At 39.7% G+C, this 16,840-nt stretch overlaps 2 protein-coding genes across 2 annotated transcripts in view; one reads left to right on the top strand and one right to left on the bottom strand.

Annotated features, from left to right (window-relative positions):
* IQCB1 (IQ motif containing B1) overlaps positions 1-5,271 on the bottom strand; it is a 97,111-nt gene extending 91,840 nt beyond the window's left edge. The window contains exons 1-2 of the mRNA XM_004373640.2: positions 5,126-5,271; positions 4,639-4,728 (exon numbers count right to left, since the gene is read on the bottom strand). The gene's annotated coding sequence lies outside the window, so the exon portion shown is untranslated. The remainder of the gene's footprint in view (positions 1-4,638; positions 4,729-5,125) is intronic.
* Positions 5,272-5,457: 186 nt separating this feature from the next.
* EAF2 (ELL associated factor 2) overlaps positions 5,458-16,840 on the top strand; it is a 55,693-nt gene continuing 44,310 nt past the window's right edge. Inside the window, exons 1-2 of the mRNA XM_004373638.1 lie at positions 5,458-5,639; positions 15,222-15,316. Coding sequence (XP_004373695.1) covers positions 5,531-5,639; positions 15,222-15,316 — 204 coding nt within the window. The 5' untranslated portion in view covers positions 5,458-5,530. The remainder of the gene's footprint in view (positions 5,640-15,221; positions 15,317-16,840) is intronic.

Below are 16,840 nucleotides of genomic sequence, written 5' to 3'. Positions count from 1 at the left end.
CCAACAAGGCTAGCATTAATCCAAAAAACACAAAATAATAAATGCTGGAGAGGTTGTGGAGAGACTGGAACACTTATACATTGTTGGTGGGAATGTAAAATGGTACAACCACTTTGGAAATTGATTTGATGCTTCCTTAAAAAGCTAGAAATAAAAGTACCATACAATCCAGCTATCCGGCTCTTTAGAATATATCCTAGAGAAGTAAGAGCCATCACACGAATAGATATATGTACACCCATGTTCATTGCAGCACTGTTCACATAGCAAAAAGATGGAAAAAACCTAGGTGCCCATCAACAGACCAATGGATAAACAAATTATGTTACATCCACACAATCAAATACTACACAAAGATAAAGAACAACGATGAAGCCATGAAATGTCTTAAAACATGCAGGAAGCTGGAGGTCATTATGCTGAGTGAATTCAGTCAGTCAAAGAAGGACAAATACTGTATAAGACCACTATTATAAGAACTCAAGAAAAGGTTTAAACACAGAAGAAAACATTCGTTGATGGTTACGAGTGTGGGGAGGGAAGGTGAGGGTTATTCACTAACTAGACAGTTGATAAGAATCATCTTAGGTGAAGGGAAGGACAGCACACACTACAGGGAAAGTCAGCACAACTGGACTAAACCAAGCTAAGAAGTTTCCTGAATACAATCAAACACTTTGAGGGACACAGTAGCAGGGTCAGGGTTCTGGGGACCATGCTTTCAGGGGACATCTAGGTCAACTGGCATAACAAAGCTTATTAAGAAAATGTTCTGCATCCTACTTTGGTGAATGGCGTCTGCAGTCTTAAAAGCTTGCAAGCGGCCACCTAAGATGTATCAATTGGTCCCAACCACCTGGAGTAAAGGAGAATGAAGAACACCGAAGACACAAGGAAAGTATTAGCCCAAGAGACAGAAACAGCCACATAAACCAGAGACTTCATCAGCCTGAGACCAGAAGAACTAGATGGTGCCTGTCTACTGCCAATGACTGCCCTGACAGGGAACACAACAGAGATTCCCGGATGAAGCAGGAGAAAGGTGGGGTGCAGAACTCAAAGTCTAGTAAGACGACCAGACTTAATGGTCTGACCAAGACTGAAGGAAGCATGGAAAGCATGGCCCCTGGATTCTCTATCAGCCCAGAACTAAAACAATTTCCGAGGCCAACTCTTCAGACAGGGATTGGACTGGACTGTGGGACATCAAGTGATACTCGTGAGGAGTGTGCCTCTTAGCTCAAGTAGATACAAGAGACTAAACGGGCAGCTTCTGTCCAGAGGTGAGATAGGAAGGCAGAGAGGTAGGAGCTGGCTGAATGGACATGGAGAATCAGGGGTGCAAAGGAGGAGTGTGCTGTCACAGTATGGGGAGAGCAATTAGAGTCAGATAACAATGTATGTATAAATTTTTGTATGGGAAAAAATTAAAAAAGAAAAGTAATGAAAATGGTTGCACAACTCTAAGAATGTAATCAATGTCACTGAACTGCACACGTAGAAATGGTTGAATTGATTTGTTTTGTACTTGTATATTCTCAATAAAAACAATGCATATATCAAAATATATTTAAACATCCCCTTTATTGATAGTCATTCAGGTTGTGTGCTATTATAAGCAACGCTGCAATGAATATCAATGTATATGTCTTTTTGTACTCGTGCTAGTATTTTTGTAGGATGAATTCCTTGAAGTTGGATGGCTGATCACAGGGTATACATATTTTACATTTTGATTAGATAATGCCAAATTTTTCTATGAAATGTGTTTCCAATTTGTATTCCCACCAACAAGATATGAGGGTGTTCACTTTCTTATACCTCCACTAATACCTGTTATCTTTTACATCTTTGCCAATCTGTGAGATGAAAATTGGCATCATGTTATTTTAATTTGTATACCTTTATTAGGAAAATTAGGCATATTTTCAGGTTCACTGGCCATTTCTTCTTCTATATATTTTCTACTCACATTCTTTGACCATTTTTCTAGCAGTTTGTTTGCCTTATTCTTTTGTAGAAGCTTTTCATACACGGATATGAACTCTTATCTTTGTATTAACTGTGAACAGTTTCTGTCTGCCATTACATTTGAGTATGGTGTCTTTACTGTAAGCTTAAAATTTTTTTATGTATTCAAATACAACAATCTTTTCCTCTATGGCTTCTACTTTTTGTGTCTTGCTGAGAAAGGTCCTTCCTACTCAAAAATCTAAAAAGTATTAAAAGAACAAATGTACATATCTGTCATTAAATTCCTGAGGTAATTAGCCAAGAATAGACATAAAAGAAGAAATCTGAAATGTCATTTTTGTCATACACTAGGTTATTGTAAATATATTTTGGTATACTTTTGAACTCTATTCAGTTCCATTAATCTATTTGTTTATTCCTGGGCTAGTACAACACAGTTCTTTCTAATATATATTTGGGAGAAATTTGTACTAGAATGTAAGCTTCATGAGCCCCAAACCCAGAGTAGCCTTGGTGACTGCCTTACTCTTTGGTTAATTGCTATATTCTGTGTCTACACTAGTCAGTACCTGGCATGTGGTAGGTACTTAATGAATACATGTTCAAAGAATGAATAAGTGCACAAACCTTGCATATTCCAAGACTCAATTTCCTAACCCTCTGCTTTTTTCCCTGTTACAATACGGAAACCTCAGATTTCTGATTGAAAGTCATTTTGAAATAGTAAGATAGGCTTTAAACATAGTTCTTGTCCTCCTGGTTAACATAATAAAACATCTCTGAAACATGATCATCACCAAACATTTGTGTGTAGGGCACTATGTTAGATGCCAGGTCATAATGATTAATGATGTTCTAGTTGGGAAAGAAAAGGCATAAATCTATCTATATACATATAAAAAGAAACATAAAATACATAAAATACAATATATTAAGTGTCAAATAGCTAACACAAATGATAAGACCATAGAGTCAGAGGACCGGTCTTCTCTGAAACAGTTTTCTAGATTTATAAATAAAATAGCAATTCCTGTCTCCTAGAATAATTAAGGAGCCCTGGTGGTGCAGTGGATGGTGGAGAGCTCAGCTGCTAACCAAAAGGTCAGCAGTTTCAACGTACCAGCCACTCCTTGGAAACGCTATGGGGCAGCTCTGCTCTGTCCTATAGGCCACCATGAGTCAGAATCAACTTAATGGCAACAGGTTTTTATTTTTTAAGAATAATTAAGATACAGAGCCACCAAGGATGGTCCCCGAATGTTCTATGACAGTAGAGCTAGACCTTAATAATAACTATTGGGAGAGTTCTTATTATATGCCATTCATTTTTCTTAATGTTTTCATATATTAACTAACTTAATCCTCTCAACAATTTTAAGAGATAAACCAAAAAAAAAAAAAAAAAAAAACCATTGCCATCGAGTTGAATTCCGACTCACAGTGACCCTACAGGACAGAGTAGAACTGCCTTATAGGGTTTTCAAGGCTGTAATCTTTACGGAAGCCGACTGCCATTATCTTTCTCACATGGAGCAGCTAGTGGGTTTGAACCACTGACCTTTCAGTTAGCAGCTGAATGCTTAACCACTGCAGCACAAGGGCTCCTATTCTAAGAGATAGGTACTATTATTTTTCCCTGATTTTAACCATAGACAGTTTTAACTTTGGAGAGTTTAATTAGTTTGCACAAAATCACACTGCTAGGTATGAAGCCAGAGTTCAAACCCAGAAATTCTGGCTCCAGAATCTGAGCGCTCAACTACTACATGAGTTTTCAACCCAAGGAAAACCAAACCTGTTGCCGTAGAGTCAATTCCTACTCATAGCAACCCTACAGGACAGAGTAGAACTGCCCCATAGGGCTTCCAAGGAGTGGCTGGTGGATTCAAACCGCTGACCTTTTGGTTAGCAGCCCATCTCTTAACCACTGGTAGGCCCTAAAAGAGCAGAATTTAGACAAGCAGATAGGTTGAAGGAGACATTCATCTACTCATCTGAACAATAAATCAGGGCTTCAAATCGATTTGTTTCTGTTGAAACCTTTGATGAGAATTTGTATTTCTAATAAGTTCCCACGCAGTGCTAATGCTGCTGGTCAGGGACCAATTCTGAGAACCACTAGTAGAGTAGTGGTTCTCAAAATTTATGATACATAAGAATCACCTGGGGATCTTGTTAAACTGTAGATTGTGATTCGGCGTATCTGGGGAGGAACCCTAGTGGCTCAGCGGTTAAGAGCTCAGCTGCTAACCAAAACGTCAGCAGTTCGGAATCTACCAGCCGCTCTTTGGAAACCCTATGGGGCAGTTCTACTCTGCACTCATAGGGTCGCTATGAGTTGGAATTGATTCAACAGCAATGGGTTTGGGGTGGAAATGCAAATTATTAGCAGGGGTTCGAACTGGAAGGAACTGGTCGGAAGCCCTGCAATAAATTGACCAATCTGGCCACGGTAGAAGAAAGGGAGTAGAGCTCAATTTACGTAACTACAATGAAGAATAATCAACTGTTATGTCAACCATCTGTAACATAAAGTTTCTTTTGTGTGCTTCAGTTTGGCTCCAAAGCAACACTTCTCCCATCTTTACTGTTAAATTAATAAACTCTGACAGAAAAAATAAACAAACATTGTGGCAGTTATTTATCAATTATGGATGCTATTACCCTGTTGCCAGAGCAACAGCTCCGGCGTCTGCCTTGATCCTACAGGAGTCACGTCTCCCTGGCCGTGCCTGTTACCGCATCCACGGATTACTGTGAAGAAAATGAAAGAAGGCAAGTGATCCTAAACATCTGCAGTCACCAACTCTGAATCCTCTTTTTTTCCCTCCCTCCACGTCCCCTCTCCCAGCCCTAACTCCCCCAGGCACTTCCTCGGGAACACAAAGGTCCGAGAACGATTGCTGAGGTAACGGCGTCGTCTCCACTCAGGGTCAAGGACCGAGGCTCTGAGATCCGCGGGCTTATTTACTCCGGGTTCTAGTCCCGGTTTTGGCGCTATCAGGCCTTGGGCAAGACACCAGGCCTTGTGCCCAAACATAGCCCCTTCCCGGACCTCAGTTTCCACAGAAGTACTCGGCAAAAGGCCCTTTTAACATTGAGCAGAAAGGGCTGAGACATGCCGGGTCTCCCGTTAAGAGCTCCGACATACCTGGTTACTTGCCCCAGGAGCCGGGGGTCCGGGCCTCCCGGTATACAGAAGTCCTCTCCTTCCCCGGCCACCACCTTAGGTCCGTTATTTCATCTTCGCTTCGGGCTCCTCCACCCAAAGGCCCAGCTCCCACTACGTGCCTCAGATGCGCGGCCTTCCCGGGGCTGCGTGCGTCGCAACAGCGCGGGAAGGGGTCTGGAGGCGGCACCAGACGCCACCGAGCCAAGGGGCGGGGCGCCCTTCGCCAGGCAGCCAGTCAGCTCACAAGCGTGCCCGGTGGGGCGGAGCGCGTCGGGCGCGGGGCGGGGTCTGCGGTGGCAGACACACGCAGCTGCAGCTGCTTGAGGCTGAGGTGGCAGATTGTAGTGAGCCCGGTGGCGGAGGCAAAGTCGGAGTCAGAGAGTAATGATGAATGGAGCGGCGGGACACTCGCACTTCGGCAGTCGCGAGCGAATTCTCAAGTTGGGCGAGAGTTTCGAGAAGCAGCCGCGCTGCGCCTTCCACACCGTGCGCTGTGAGTTGTTTCTACCTGGGGGAAAAGGAGGAGCCTCCGGGATGGGGGTGTAGGGACACAAACCCCTCCGAATTCTGTTCCCACGGTCCTTTAATTTTCTGGAGAATGAGGGACCCAGCTCCCCTTCCTGGACTCCAAGGGGTCCGGAAGAAGGAGTCGGAGCCGAGCAGTTGTGGGTAAACCCACAGAAGAATTTGAGACCAACCGGCAGGAAGGTGAAACTTTGTGGAGAAGGGCTGCGGAGGGGACTGTCAGACAGACGTGACGGGTGGATGATGCAGAGGTGGAAAGGAAAATAATAAGGTGACAGATGCAAGAGTGCAAAGTGCCGAACTATTCTCAATTATGCAGAGGGAAGGGACTTCTTTGAAGCTGGTAGGGAAACAGCCTCTCCTTTCTCTTTCTCGCCTCTAGCTGGTGCGTGTCCTTATTTAGTGTGTTCTTGGGAAGATATTCTGAACCATCCCAATAATCCGTATTTCTTTTGCAATTCTGATTTCATTCAGTCAATTATCAAGTATTGATTATGAAAGTATTGGAGAGTGTGTTATTAAGTTCTTTATTTGGAAGATACTTACCTCCCTGTGACTTCTACCGTTTGGTTTTCCTATATTCTCTGGAACTAGTTTTAATAAATCGTTTACTTTTATGTTGTTGAGCTAGAAAAGGAAACTCTTTTGCTTTAATAATTGACTGGTGTAGATTACAGGAAGCAATATTGCATATTATGCTTTTGTATGTAAAAATTCATTTTTTTGCATAATAGCCCTCAGAATTCATTCTAGAGCTGGAAGGAAACGGTGAGATCATTGAATCATGACCTCTCATTTTTCTGTGGCAAATTGCGAAGTAGGTATTTTTTTCACTTCCTTTCTCCACCTCTGCCCTTCTTCACAGTCATTCTGCCCTGGCTTATCCAGAGACCTTTATGAGTTTTGCTCTGAAGTGGTCCATGTTTCAATCAAAACTCCTAACAAAAATTTACATTCTCCAAAAGTTTACTTAAGTTGTGACCGTAGTAACTTATTTTTATTAGAATAAAATATTTTTATTGAAGGTTTTATGAAAGAGTTTTATTAAGAAAAATTATTTTGCTGTGTATATTCTCAACAACAACAAAATAAATAAAGTTTAAAAGAAAAATTACCATCCAATGGTAGAATAAATGGGGGAGATATTTGTGAACAGAAGATCTTCAACAGTGCATCTTGTTTATTCTTCTTTACCTTACTCTTGTCCAAGGCTCCCCACAGTGAAACAGCTAGTGCTCACTGTGCAGTTTCTCTCCCTGTTTAGTCCCATTTTCCAAAAGTATGATACGGTTCTTATCTGGTTTCTCCATGCGTTTCTCTCAAATGGTATCTCCTCTCTCCTTTCCCTTCTCAGGTATGTAGTAGTCTTCATACACTACAGGCTATTGTCCATAGTATTAGTTTTTCAAATTACTAAGTTTAAGATTATAAAAATTTGCGCAAGAATATTTGTCCCCATAATTTAGGGATATACTCTCTTTTTAAGGACATGAATCCCAAATTAAGTGAATAAAAAATAGCCTTTGAAAAGCACCCTTGCAAGTGCTCTAAAGCCTTTCATTTATAAAGGTTCTCAAAATGCTGGAATTCTGCCTTCAGAGTAAGAGAATCAGTGGAATAGCTTGATGATCCAGCTGCAGGAATGAAAATAAACAAATCAGTAACAATAGCACCCACAAAAAACCAGATATTTGAATACCAGCTTAGTCCAGTAGAAGACATTAGAAGGGTTTTCAGCCCTTATTTTTTTCTTGTTGTTGAAGTAGGCATAATAACTGCATGTAATGTTTTTCGATTTGTTTAAATAAAACCAGTCATTATCCTTGAGGACAGGTTCACTTCCAATGTGACCCTCACTCATAAGGACCAAAGTGAAGGATGGAAACTATAGAATGGTGGATCTGACTTTTATACAGGACTAGTGGACCTAATTTATAATGAACACCTAGAACCTGGGGAAAAGTAACATTCTGTTTCTATATAAAGGGGAAAATATGCCTGTCTGATATGCTGAGGTTTCAACAGACCTGGATGTGAATCCTGGCCTCTACCACCTGTATATTTAATGTAACTTTGGGAACATTCTCCAGCCTCTCAGTTTCAGTTTCCTTATGTGTAAAATGGAAGTAATAATGTCTGTATTTTAGAGTTTTTGTAAGGATTAAATAAAGTAGTATAAACAACCTAGCACAGTGTTGGGCACATGGAAGACAATAAATGGTAGCAACCATTATTGATCGAGGGTTATATTTATGTGTATATGAAGAGTACCAGTGAAGTCTAGAAAGACTTCAAAAAGTATTTATCAAGGCTTTCCAATAAAATCTATTTAGATAGTCTGACATGTGGTAGGGAGGACATGAGATGTTTTATCAAGGATAAGCTAAGTCCTTAGCAACAGATGCTTCACTGTGGAAGAGTTTAAATAACAGGGCCCACTAGGAATCAATTTTGGATTTGAGCTAGTACTAGTTTTACAACTTATATGCAGGTAAGGAATGAACAGTAAAGTTCCTAATCTTGTAAATGATACTACTTTTTGCTGTCATGAAATGTGAGCTAATGGGCAATGACTACAGGAATATTGTCTGAGGCTTTAAGTGGACCCATCACCAAAAACCTGATGGTTAAGTTCTGGTTTGAGAAAATACCGGAAAGTGTACTAATGAAAAGTAGGATAAAACTATATTTACAGGTTAAGGTTGTCTGATCAGTGTGGTACATTGGAAAGGGTATGAGTTTTGGAGTTAGTTGGATTAGTTCAAATCCCAGGAATGAAACTGATGACAGTAATCATGGATTGTTTTATGAAGATATTGACATTATGTGATGCTACAGCCAAAATAGTCAGAAAAGTGATAAACACTGTCAAAAAAAAGTATTAAATACAAAATGTTTTTCTATCCTTTTATGTTATAAGTAATTATGTTGTTAAACCTGAAGAAAATAACATAGACCAGAGATGGGGCCAAGATGGTGGAATAATCAGATGCTTCGTGTCATCCCTCTTTCAATTAAGACCCAAAAAAACAAGTGAATCGTATATATACGACAGTCTAGGAACCCTAATCATCAAGGACAAAGCTGCAGAATCGGATTGAACGACAGGTGGCAGGAGAGACAGTTCAAAAACAAGGAAATGGGAAATTACAGGATCGCAGGATCACTGGCATCCTGCTAGCTGAATCTGCACAGTGCACACAGTTAAGGGAAGCAGCAACATCACAAACCAAAACCCAGTCCATCTTGTGCAGCCAAGCAGCAGCAAATCTGTACGCACCTCCAGAACCAAATAGGAGCTACACCAGATCTGTAAAAATTAAATTCAAGCTCCCAAACCACTGTGCGCACACCATAACCCTTCCCCCAGCCAGAGCTGCACGGCTGAGGAGCACTCCCTTTTTCTGATCCATCGCCCTTCTTGCTCTGATGCCAGTCCTGCAGCATTCAATACCGCCAAGCCAACTAAGCAGGGAACTCACGACTGAGTCGGGAGGCACCTGCTTCTTGCCCAGCCACTGGTGTAGAGGGTCTACAGACTTGCAGCACCCTTCACCCCTACCAGTCACCTGCCCCACTGTCTTGCAGGCCAGCCTGACCCTGAATGCCCTCGTTAGGACAAAACCGCTGGGGCATCCACCTGAAGCCCGTTTTTACCTGCAGCAGCCAGGTGGGAGCTGCAGATCTGTGACACTCGACACTGCCCTGCCCCCTAAGAAGGGGCCTCACATACCCACACTGGGGGCGTAAGGGCTGGTGGTACCATGTACTCCATCTAGCCACCACAACAGGGGCTTGCAAATTAGTGGTGCCTCCCAACCGCTCCAGCCAACAGCACTGGGCGCCCAAAGACTGGCTGTACTACCCCACCACTGTGCGCTGTAGCAGACAAGGGCATGTCCTCCATTCAGGCACTTGAAGGCAGCTGACAGCCCCCAACCTTGGCTACATATCGCCCCCCACTGCAACCAGAGAGCTGTGTCTGCTCCGAACACCCGTACACAGCTCTGCCCACCGAGGACTGTAGGTGAGAGTCTCCGTACCACACATTCAATGACCAACAACCCAGGCACCTGCACCCCGAGCAACCAACTGCGCAAACAACACCCAACCCAGTGACCAGGGAGGACACCCCCTGCACCCTCAACCAGGTGACCAGCAGGACGGATTCATCACCTCACTAGAAATCTTTACTTATGTCTTCAGCAAGCCCACAAGAATAGTGAACATACTACCAGGATCGCACACCTAGTGGCTGCTCTGACTGCCTGGAGACAGGAGGTGAGAGCGTCCGTGACGCCAATGACCAGAGTAGCACACATGCCCAGCCTACTTGAACATATCAAAACAAAACAAAACAACAATACAGGATGCAACAACCAAATAAATAAATATGGTAACATATCGATGCCTCAGAGACGACTGTCAATATCAAATCACATAAAGAAGCACAACAAGATGGCTTCAGCAAACGACCATAATAAAGAACCAGAAAACCTTCCAGAGGACAATAAGGCAATGGAACTACCTGATGAAGAATTCAAAAGATTAATATACAGAGGTCTCTAGAGATCAAGAAGGAGATCAGGCAAAACACAGACCAAACAAGGAATGCACAGACAAAGCAATAGAAGAATTCAGGAAAACAATACAAGAACAAAACAACAGAATAAACAGGCTGCTAAAAACCATACAAAAACAGCAACTAGAAATCCAAAAGATTACCAAAAAAATTTCAGAATTAGACAACTTGATAGAAGGTCATAGAAGCAGAATTGGGACAATGGAATTCAGAAATAGTGAGATTGAAGATAAATCCCTTGATACCAATTCATTTGAGGAAAAATGAGAAAAAAGAATGAAAAAAAAAATGAAGAAAGCCTAAGAATTATGTGGGATACTATCAAGAGGAAAAAGCTATGAGTGATCAGAGTACCAGAACTAGGGGAGAGGGGTAATGAAAAACAGAGAGAATTGTTGAAGATTTGCTGGCAGAAAACTTCTGTAATATCATGAAAGATGAGAAGATATGTATCCAAGAAACTCAACGAGCCCCATACAGGATAGACTCCAAAAGAAAGTCACCTAGACATATCGTAATCAAACTTGCCAAAACCAAAGACAAAGAAAGAACCCTGAGAGCAGCTAGGGATAAACGAAAAATCACCTACAAAGGAGAACCAATAAGACTAAGCTCTGATTACTCAACTATGCAGGCAGGAAGGCAATGAGATGACATATATAAAGGCTTGAAGGAAAAAAATTGCCAGCCAAGAATTATATATCCAGCAACATTGTCTCTCAAATACAATGGGAAAATTAGGTCGTTTCCAGATAAATGGAAATTAAGGGAATTTGTAAAAACCAGACCAAAATTACAAGAAATGTTAAAGGGAACTCTCCAGTTAGAGAACCAAAAACATCAGACAACAGTCCAAAACTAGGATACAAGACAGAACCACCAGATACCAACCCAGGTAAGGAATTCTCAAAAAAAAAATCAAAGCTAAAAGACTGAAAATGGGGAACCAGAGACATCAATATGTAAACAACAGCAACGTCAAAACAAAAAAGAGGGAATAAACAGTGTAATCGTAGAATTTCCATATGGGGAGGAAATTAAGGCGATATCAAGACTTGTTTAAACTTAGAAAAATAAAGGTAAACATCAAGGTAACCACAAAACCTACCCATCAAAATTAAAAAAAAAAACAAAGACTCAGCAAATGCAAAATCAACAATAATGAAAGAGAGGAAAAGAAAATACATAAGCAAAAAGAACTCAACACAGAAAATTAAATGGAACAAAGAAACTGTCAACACCACACACACACACAAAAATACATCAAAATGACAGCAGCAAACTCATCCCTATCAATAATTACTCTGAATGTAAATGGCCTAAATGCACCAGTAAAGAGACAGAGTGCATAATGGATAAAAAAACATGATCTATAGATATGATGTCTACAAGAGACATACCTTAGACACAAAGACATAAACTAAAACTCTAGGATAGAAAAAAAAATATCAAGCAAACACTAAACAAAAAAAAATCAGGAATGGCAATCTTAATCTCTGATTAAATAGACTTTAAAGCAAAATCCACCGTAAAGGATAAGGAAGGACACTATATAATGATTAAAGGGTCAATACACCAGGAGGACATAACCAAAATAAATATATACACATCCAATGAAAGGGCTCCAAAATACATAAAACAAACTCTAACAGCATTGAAAAGAGAAATAAACAGTTCCACAATAATAGTAGGAGATTTCAACACACCACTTTCAGTGAAGGACAGAACATCTAGAAACTCAGTAAAGATACAGAATGTCTAAATGCCATAATCTACCAACTCAACCTCATAGACATATACGGGACACTGCACCCAACAGCAGCAAAGTATACATTCTTTTCCAATGCACATGGAACATTCTCCAGAATAAATTCCAATTTAGGTCACAAAGCAAGCCTTAACAAAATACAAAACATTGAAATAATACAAAGCATCTTCTGTGATCATAATGCCATAAAAGTAGAAATCAATAACAGAAACAGCAAGGAAAAAAAATACATGGAACTGAACAGTACTTTGCATAAAAAACTACTGGGTAATAGAAGAAATCAAACATGGAATAAAATTTATAGAATCAAATGAGAATGAAAACACATCTTACCAAAACCTTTGGGACGTAGCAAAAGCAGTGCTTGGAGGTCAATTTATAGCAATAAATGCACACATCAAAAAAAGAAAAAACGGCCAAAATAAAACATTATCTCTACAACTCGAACAAATAGAAAGCTGCAAAAGAAGCCCTTAGGCACCAGAAAAAGGAAATAATAAAGATTAGAGTAGAAATAAATGAAATAGAGAATAGAAAAACAATAGAAAGTGTCATCAAGACCAAAAGTTGGTTCTTTGAAAAGATCAACAAAATTGACAAACCATTGGTCAAACTGACAAAAGAAAAACAGGAGAGGAAGCAAATAACCCAAATAAGAAATAAGATGGGTAATATCACAACAGACCCCACTGAAATAAAAAGGATCATAACAGAATACTATGAAAAATTGTACTCCAACAAATTTGAAAACCTAGAGGAATCGACAAATTTCTAGGAACACACTAACTACCTAAACTAACAAATTGAGGTAGAAAAATTAAACAGATCCATAACAGAAGAAGAGATTGAAGAGGTAATAAAAAAATTCTCAACCAAAAAAAGCCCTGGCCCAGACAGCTTCACTGGAGAGTTCTACCAAACTTTCAGAGAAGAGCTAACACCAATACTACTTGTCTTAGTTATCTAGTGCTGTTAGAAATACCACAAGTGGATGGTTTTAACAAAGAGAAATTTATTGTCTCACAGTCGAGGAGGCTAGAAGTCTGAATTCAGGGCATCAGCTCCAGGGGAAGGCTTTCTGTCTCTGTCAGCCCTGGGGGAAGATCTTTTTCATCAATCTTCCCAGGTCGAGGAGCTTCTTAGCGCAGAGACCCAAGGTCCAAAGGACACACTATTCTCCTGGCTCCTGTTTCTTGGTAGTATGAGGTTCCCCTGTCTCTCTGCCTGCTTCTCTCTTTTATATCTCAAAAGAAATTGATTTAAGATACAACCTAATCTTGTAGATTGAGTCCTGCCTCATTACAATAAGTGCCTTTAATCCTGCCTCATTAACATCATAGAGGTAGGATTTACAACACATAGGAAGATCAGATAACATAATGATGGACAATCACACAATACTGGGAATCATGGCCTAGCCAAGTTGACACATATTTTTGGGGGACACAATTCAATCCGTGACGCTATGCAAGCTATTTCAGAGCACAGAAAAGGAAGGAATATTCCTGAATTCATTCTATGAAGCCAGCATAACCCTGGTACCAAAGCCAGGCAAAGACACCACAAAAAAAAAAAACTACAAACCAACATCTGTCATGAACATAGATGCAAAATTCTAGTCAGTAGAGTTCAACAGCATATCAAAAAAATAATACATCATGACCAAGTGGAATTCATACCAGGTAGGCAGGGATGGTTCAACATTAGAAAATTAACATAATCCACCACATAAATAAAACAAAAAAAAAGAACCACATGATCTTATCAGTTGATGCAGAAAAGGCATTTGACAAAGTCCAACACCCATTTCTGATATAAACTCTCAGCAAAATAGGAGTAGAAGGGAAATTCCTTGACATACTGGAGGTCATTTATACAAAGCCATCAGCCAACATCATTCTAAATGGAGAGAGACTGAAAGCATTGCCCTTGAGAATGAGAACCTGACAAGGATGCCCTTTACCACTACTCTTATTCAATTTCTAATTCCCATTTAAAAAAAAAAAACATTGCCTTCAAGTTAACTCCGACTGATAGCGACCCTATCGGACAGAGTAGAACTGCCCCATAGAGTTTCCAAGGAGCGCCTGGTGGATGTGAACTGCCAGCCTTTTGGTTAGCAGCCGTAGCTCTGAACCACTACACCGCCAGGGTTTCCGTGGAGTGGGGGTAATAATTGGGAGGGGCCTCTAGGGAATGGTAATGTTCTATTTCTTGATCTGATTGCTGTTTAAACACGTGTCACTTTGTGAAGATTGATCAAGCTTATAATTTATGTTCTATTTTGCACGTATACTATATTTCAATAAATAATTGACTTAGAAAAATTAATATAACCCAATGAATTCTATGTTAGATTTATTACCAGTCATTGATATATTGATGTGAAATATCTTTAAGGGACTTTCATGTGAAGTACCTCGAGCATCTTAAATTTCTGTTAATAGCATCATTTGAGCTATGATTTAACTCAAAATTAAAACTTATTTTAAATTCTTAGTGGCAAATTTGATTAAATTTAAATATTCTTTAGTGTATTAAAAAACTAAAACAACCCGTTACCGTCCAGTCGATTCCGACTCATAGCAACCCTACAGGACAGAGTGGAATTGCCCCTAGGGTTTCCAAGGAACACCTGGTGGATTTGAACTGCAAGCCTTATTGGTTAGCCGCTGTAGCTCTTAACCGCTACACCCAAAGGGTTTCCCTTTGGTGTATAGGTCCATAAAAAACTTAAGCTGTTAACCTAGGTAAGATTGCTTTTTTTTAAGTTTACCCACTTATATGTATTTGCTGTATATTCATTTATTTTGTACTCTGCTAGAACAGCACACAAGTGGTAGTAATCACCAAAGCCTTTAGAAAAAGGTGGGAGAAAAAGACTGCAAACTGAAAATGTTCTGTATCAGTTTTTCGGCAAGTTGGAAAAAAAACTGACCTTATTTAGTTTTTAGCAGTGGAATATCTTCGTCTAGTTCATCTTGATCTAAACAGGATTCTGAGAAGCATTTTTTTTCAAAGTTATACATACAGAAATAAACTGGATAGTATTTTTGATCATTTGCACCATGAAGACTCTCCTAAACCATTTTAACTACTAGCTTTTTGAACAATGATTTATCACTCTGAAACATGCTCATGTTTTTGACATTTAAGTATCATTCCATTTTATAAAAATCAGTATTTGTATTTATTTTTAGATGACTTCAAACCTGCTTCTATTGACACTTCTTGTGAAGGAGACCTTGAAGTTGGCAAAGGTGAACAGGTCACAATAACCTTACCAAATATAGAAGTGAGTATTTCTATATATTTAGACGAATAGGACCCTTTTGCAGGGTTTTCACTAAATTTAAATGAAAATAATTGCCCAATTCATGTAGTGAAATAGCAAGGAATTTGTGGAATAAGAGACTTTATGTAGTACACCACAGCATAATGAAAAAACAATCACTAGGAGTAGACTGGATAGATAGGTTGGGATCAAATTGTGAAGGATCTTTTATGTTTGTTACATAGATATTAAGAGAACTACTAGTTTTTAAACAGGAGTGACATCATTAAATTTTTTTGGTGGGGGAGGAATTTTAGCAGTAGTTTGGAGAATGGGTTGAAAAAGAAAGAGACTAGCTCAAAGAGGCTCCAACCAAAAGTTTTGTCCATTCTGTATTTCCAGATGTATCCAAGTAACACTATCAAATACATTTGCATAAAAATATAAGTTCTTTGTTGTATACTCTAGTTTTCTCAGTCCTTGAGTTAGAAATTTCTTGATATCCAACTTAAGTTTCTTTGTTTCTTTTTTTTTCTTTTACGTTGACTTGGTATATTCTCAGAGAAAATAAAGACAGTAATGTGAAGAAAACACTGGGTATGAGTTTTTGAGATTTGTCATTTAATTTTTGTAGTAGTAATAGTTTTGTGCTGGTCCATCCACATTCTCTTGTTTGCATTGTTGAGATGACTTGTCATGATTAGAGGTATAGCAAGCAAGCTCTCGATCCTCTAGTCAGCTATCTTTTTATTTTTATCAATCAACATCATTTATTGAGACCCTACTATATATGTCAGACTGTATCAGTGGCTGCCTCTGAGGGTTTTCTCTAAGGCTAATTAAGTTTATTAGAGTCCTTGTGTGACACAAACTGTTAAGTGCTTGATTACTTACCCAAAAGGTTGGTGGTTTGAACCCACCAAGAGATGCCTTGGAAGACAGATTTGTTCATTCTTTTGGCAGTCCATAGTATATTCAGTATTGTTCGCCAACACCACAATTCAAAGACGTCCGTTCTTCTTCTATCTTCCTTATTCATTGTCCAGCTTTCGCCTGCATATGATGCGATTGAAAGTACTATGGGTTGGGTCAGGCGCACCTTAGTCTTCAAGATGACATCTTTGCTTTTCAACATTTTAAAGAGGTCCTCTGCAGCAGATTTGCCCAATGCAACACGTCTTTGATTTCTTGATTGCTGCTTCCATGGGTGTTGATTGTGCAGAGCTGAAAGTGCTCCCTCGTCTATGCCAAGAAATTTGGAAGCAGCTACCTGCCCAGCTGACTGAAAGAGATCCATATTCTTACCTATTCCCAAGAAAGGTGATCCAACCTAATGTGGAAATTATTGAACAATATCAGTAATATTACATACAAGTAAAATTTTGCTGAAGATCATTCAAAAGCAGCTACAGCAGTATATCGACAGGGAACTGCCCGAAATTCAGGCCAGATTCAGAAGAGGACATGGAACCAGGAATATCATTGCTGATGTCAGATGGATCCTGGCTGAAAGCAGAGAATACCAGAAAGATGTTTACCTGTGTT

The sequence above is a fragment of the Trichechus manatus genome, unplaced genomic scaffold (genome assembly GCF_000243295.1).
Source record: "Trichechus manatus latirostris isolate Lorelei unplaced genomic scaffold, TriManLat1.0 scaffold00026, whole genome shotgun sequence".
NCBI classification, from domain to species: domain Eukaryota; kingdom Metazoa; phylum Chordata; class Mammalia; order Sirenia; family Trichechidae; genus Trichechus; species Trichechus manatus.
This window is presented reverse-complemented; position numbering and strand designations above follow the sequence as displayed.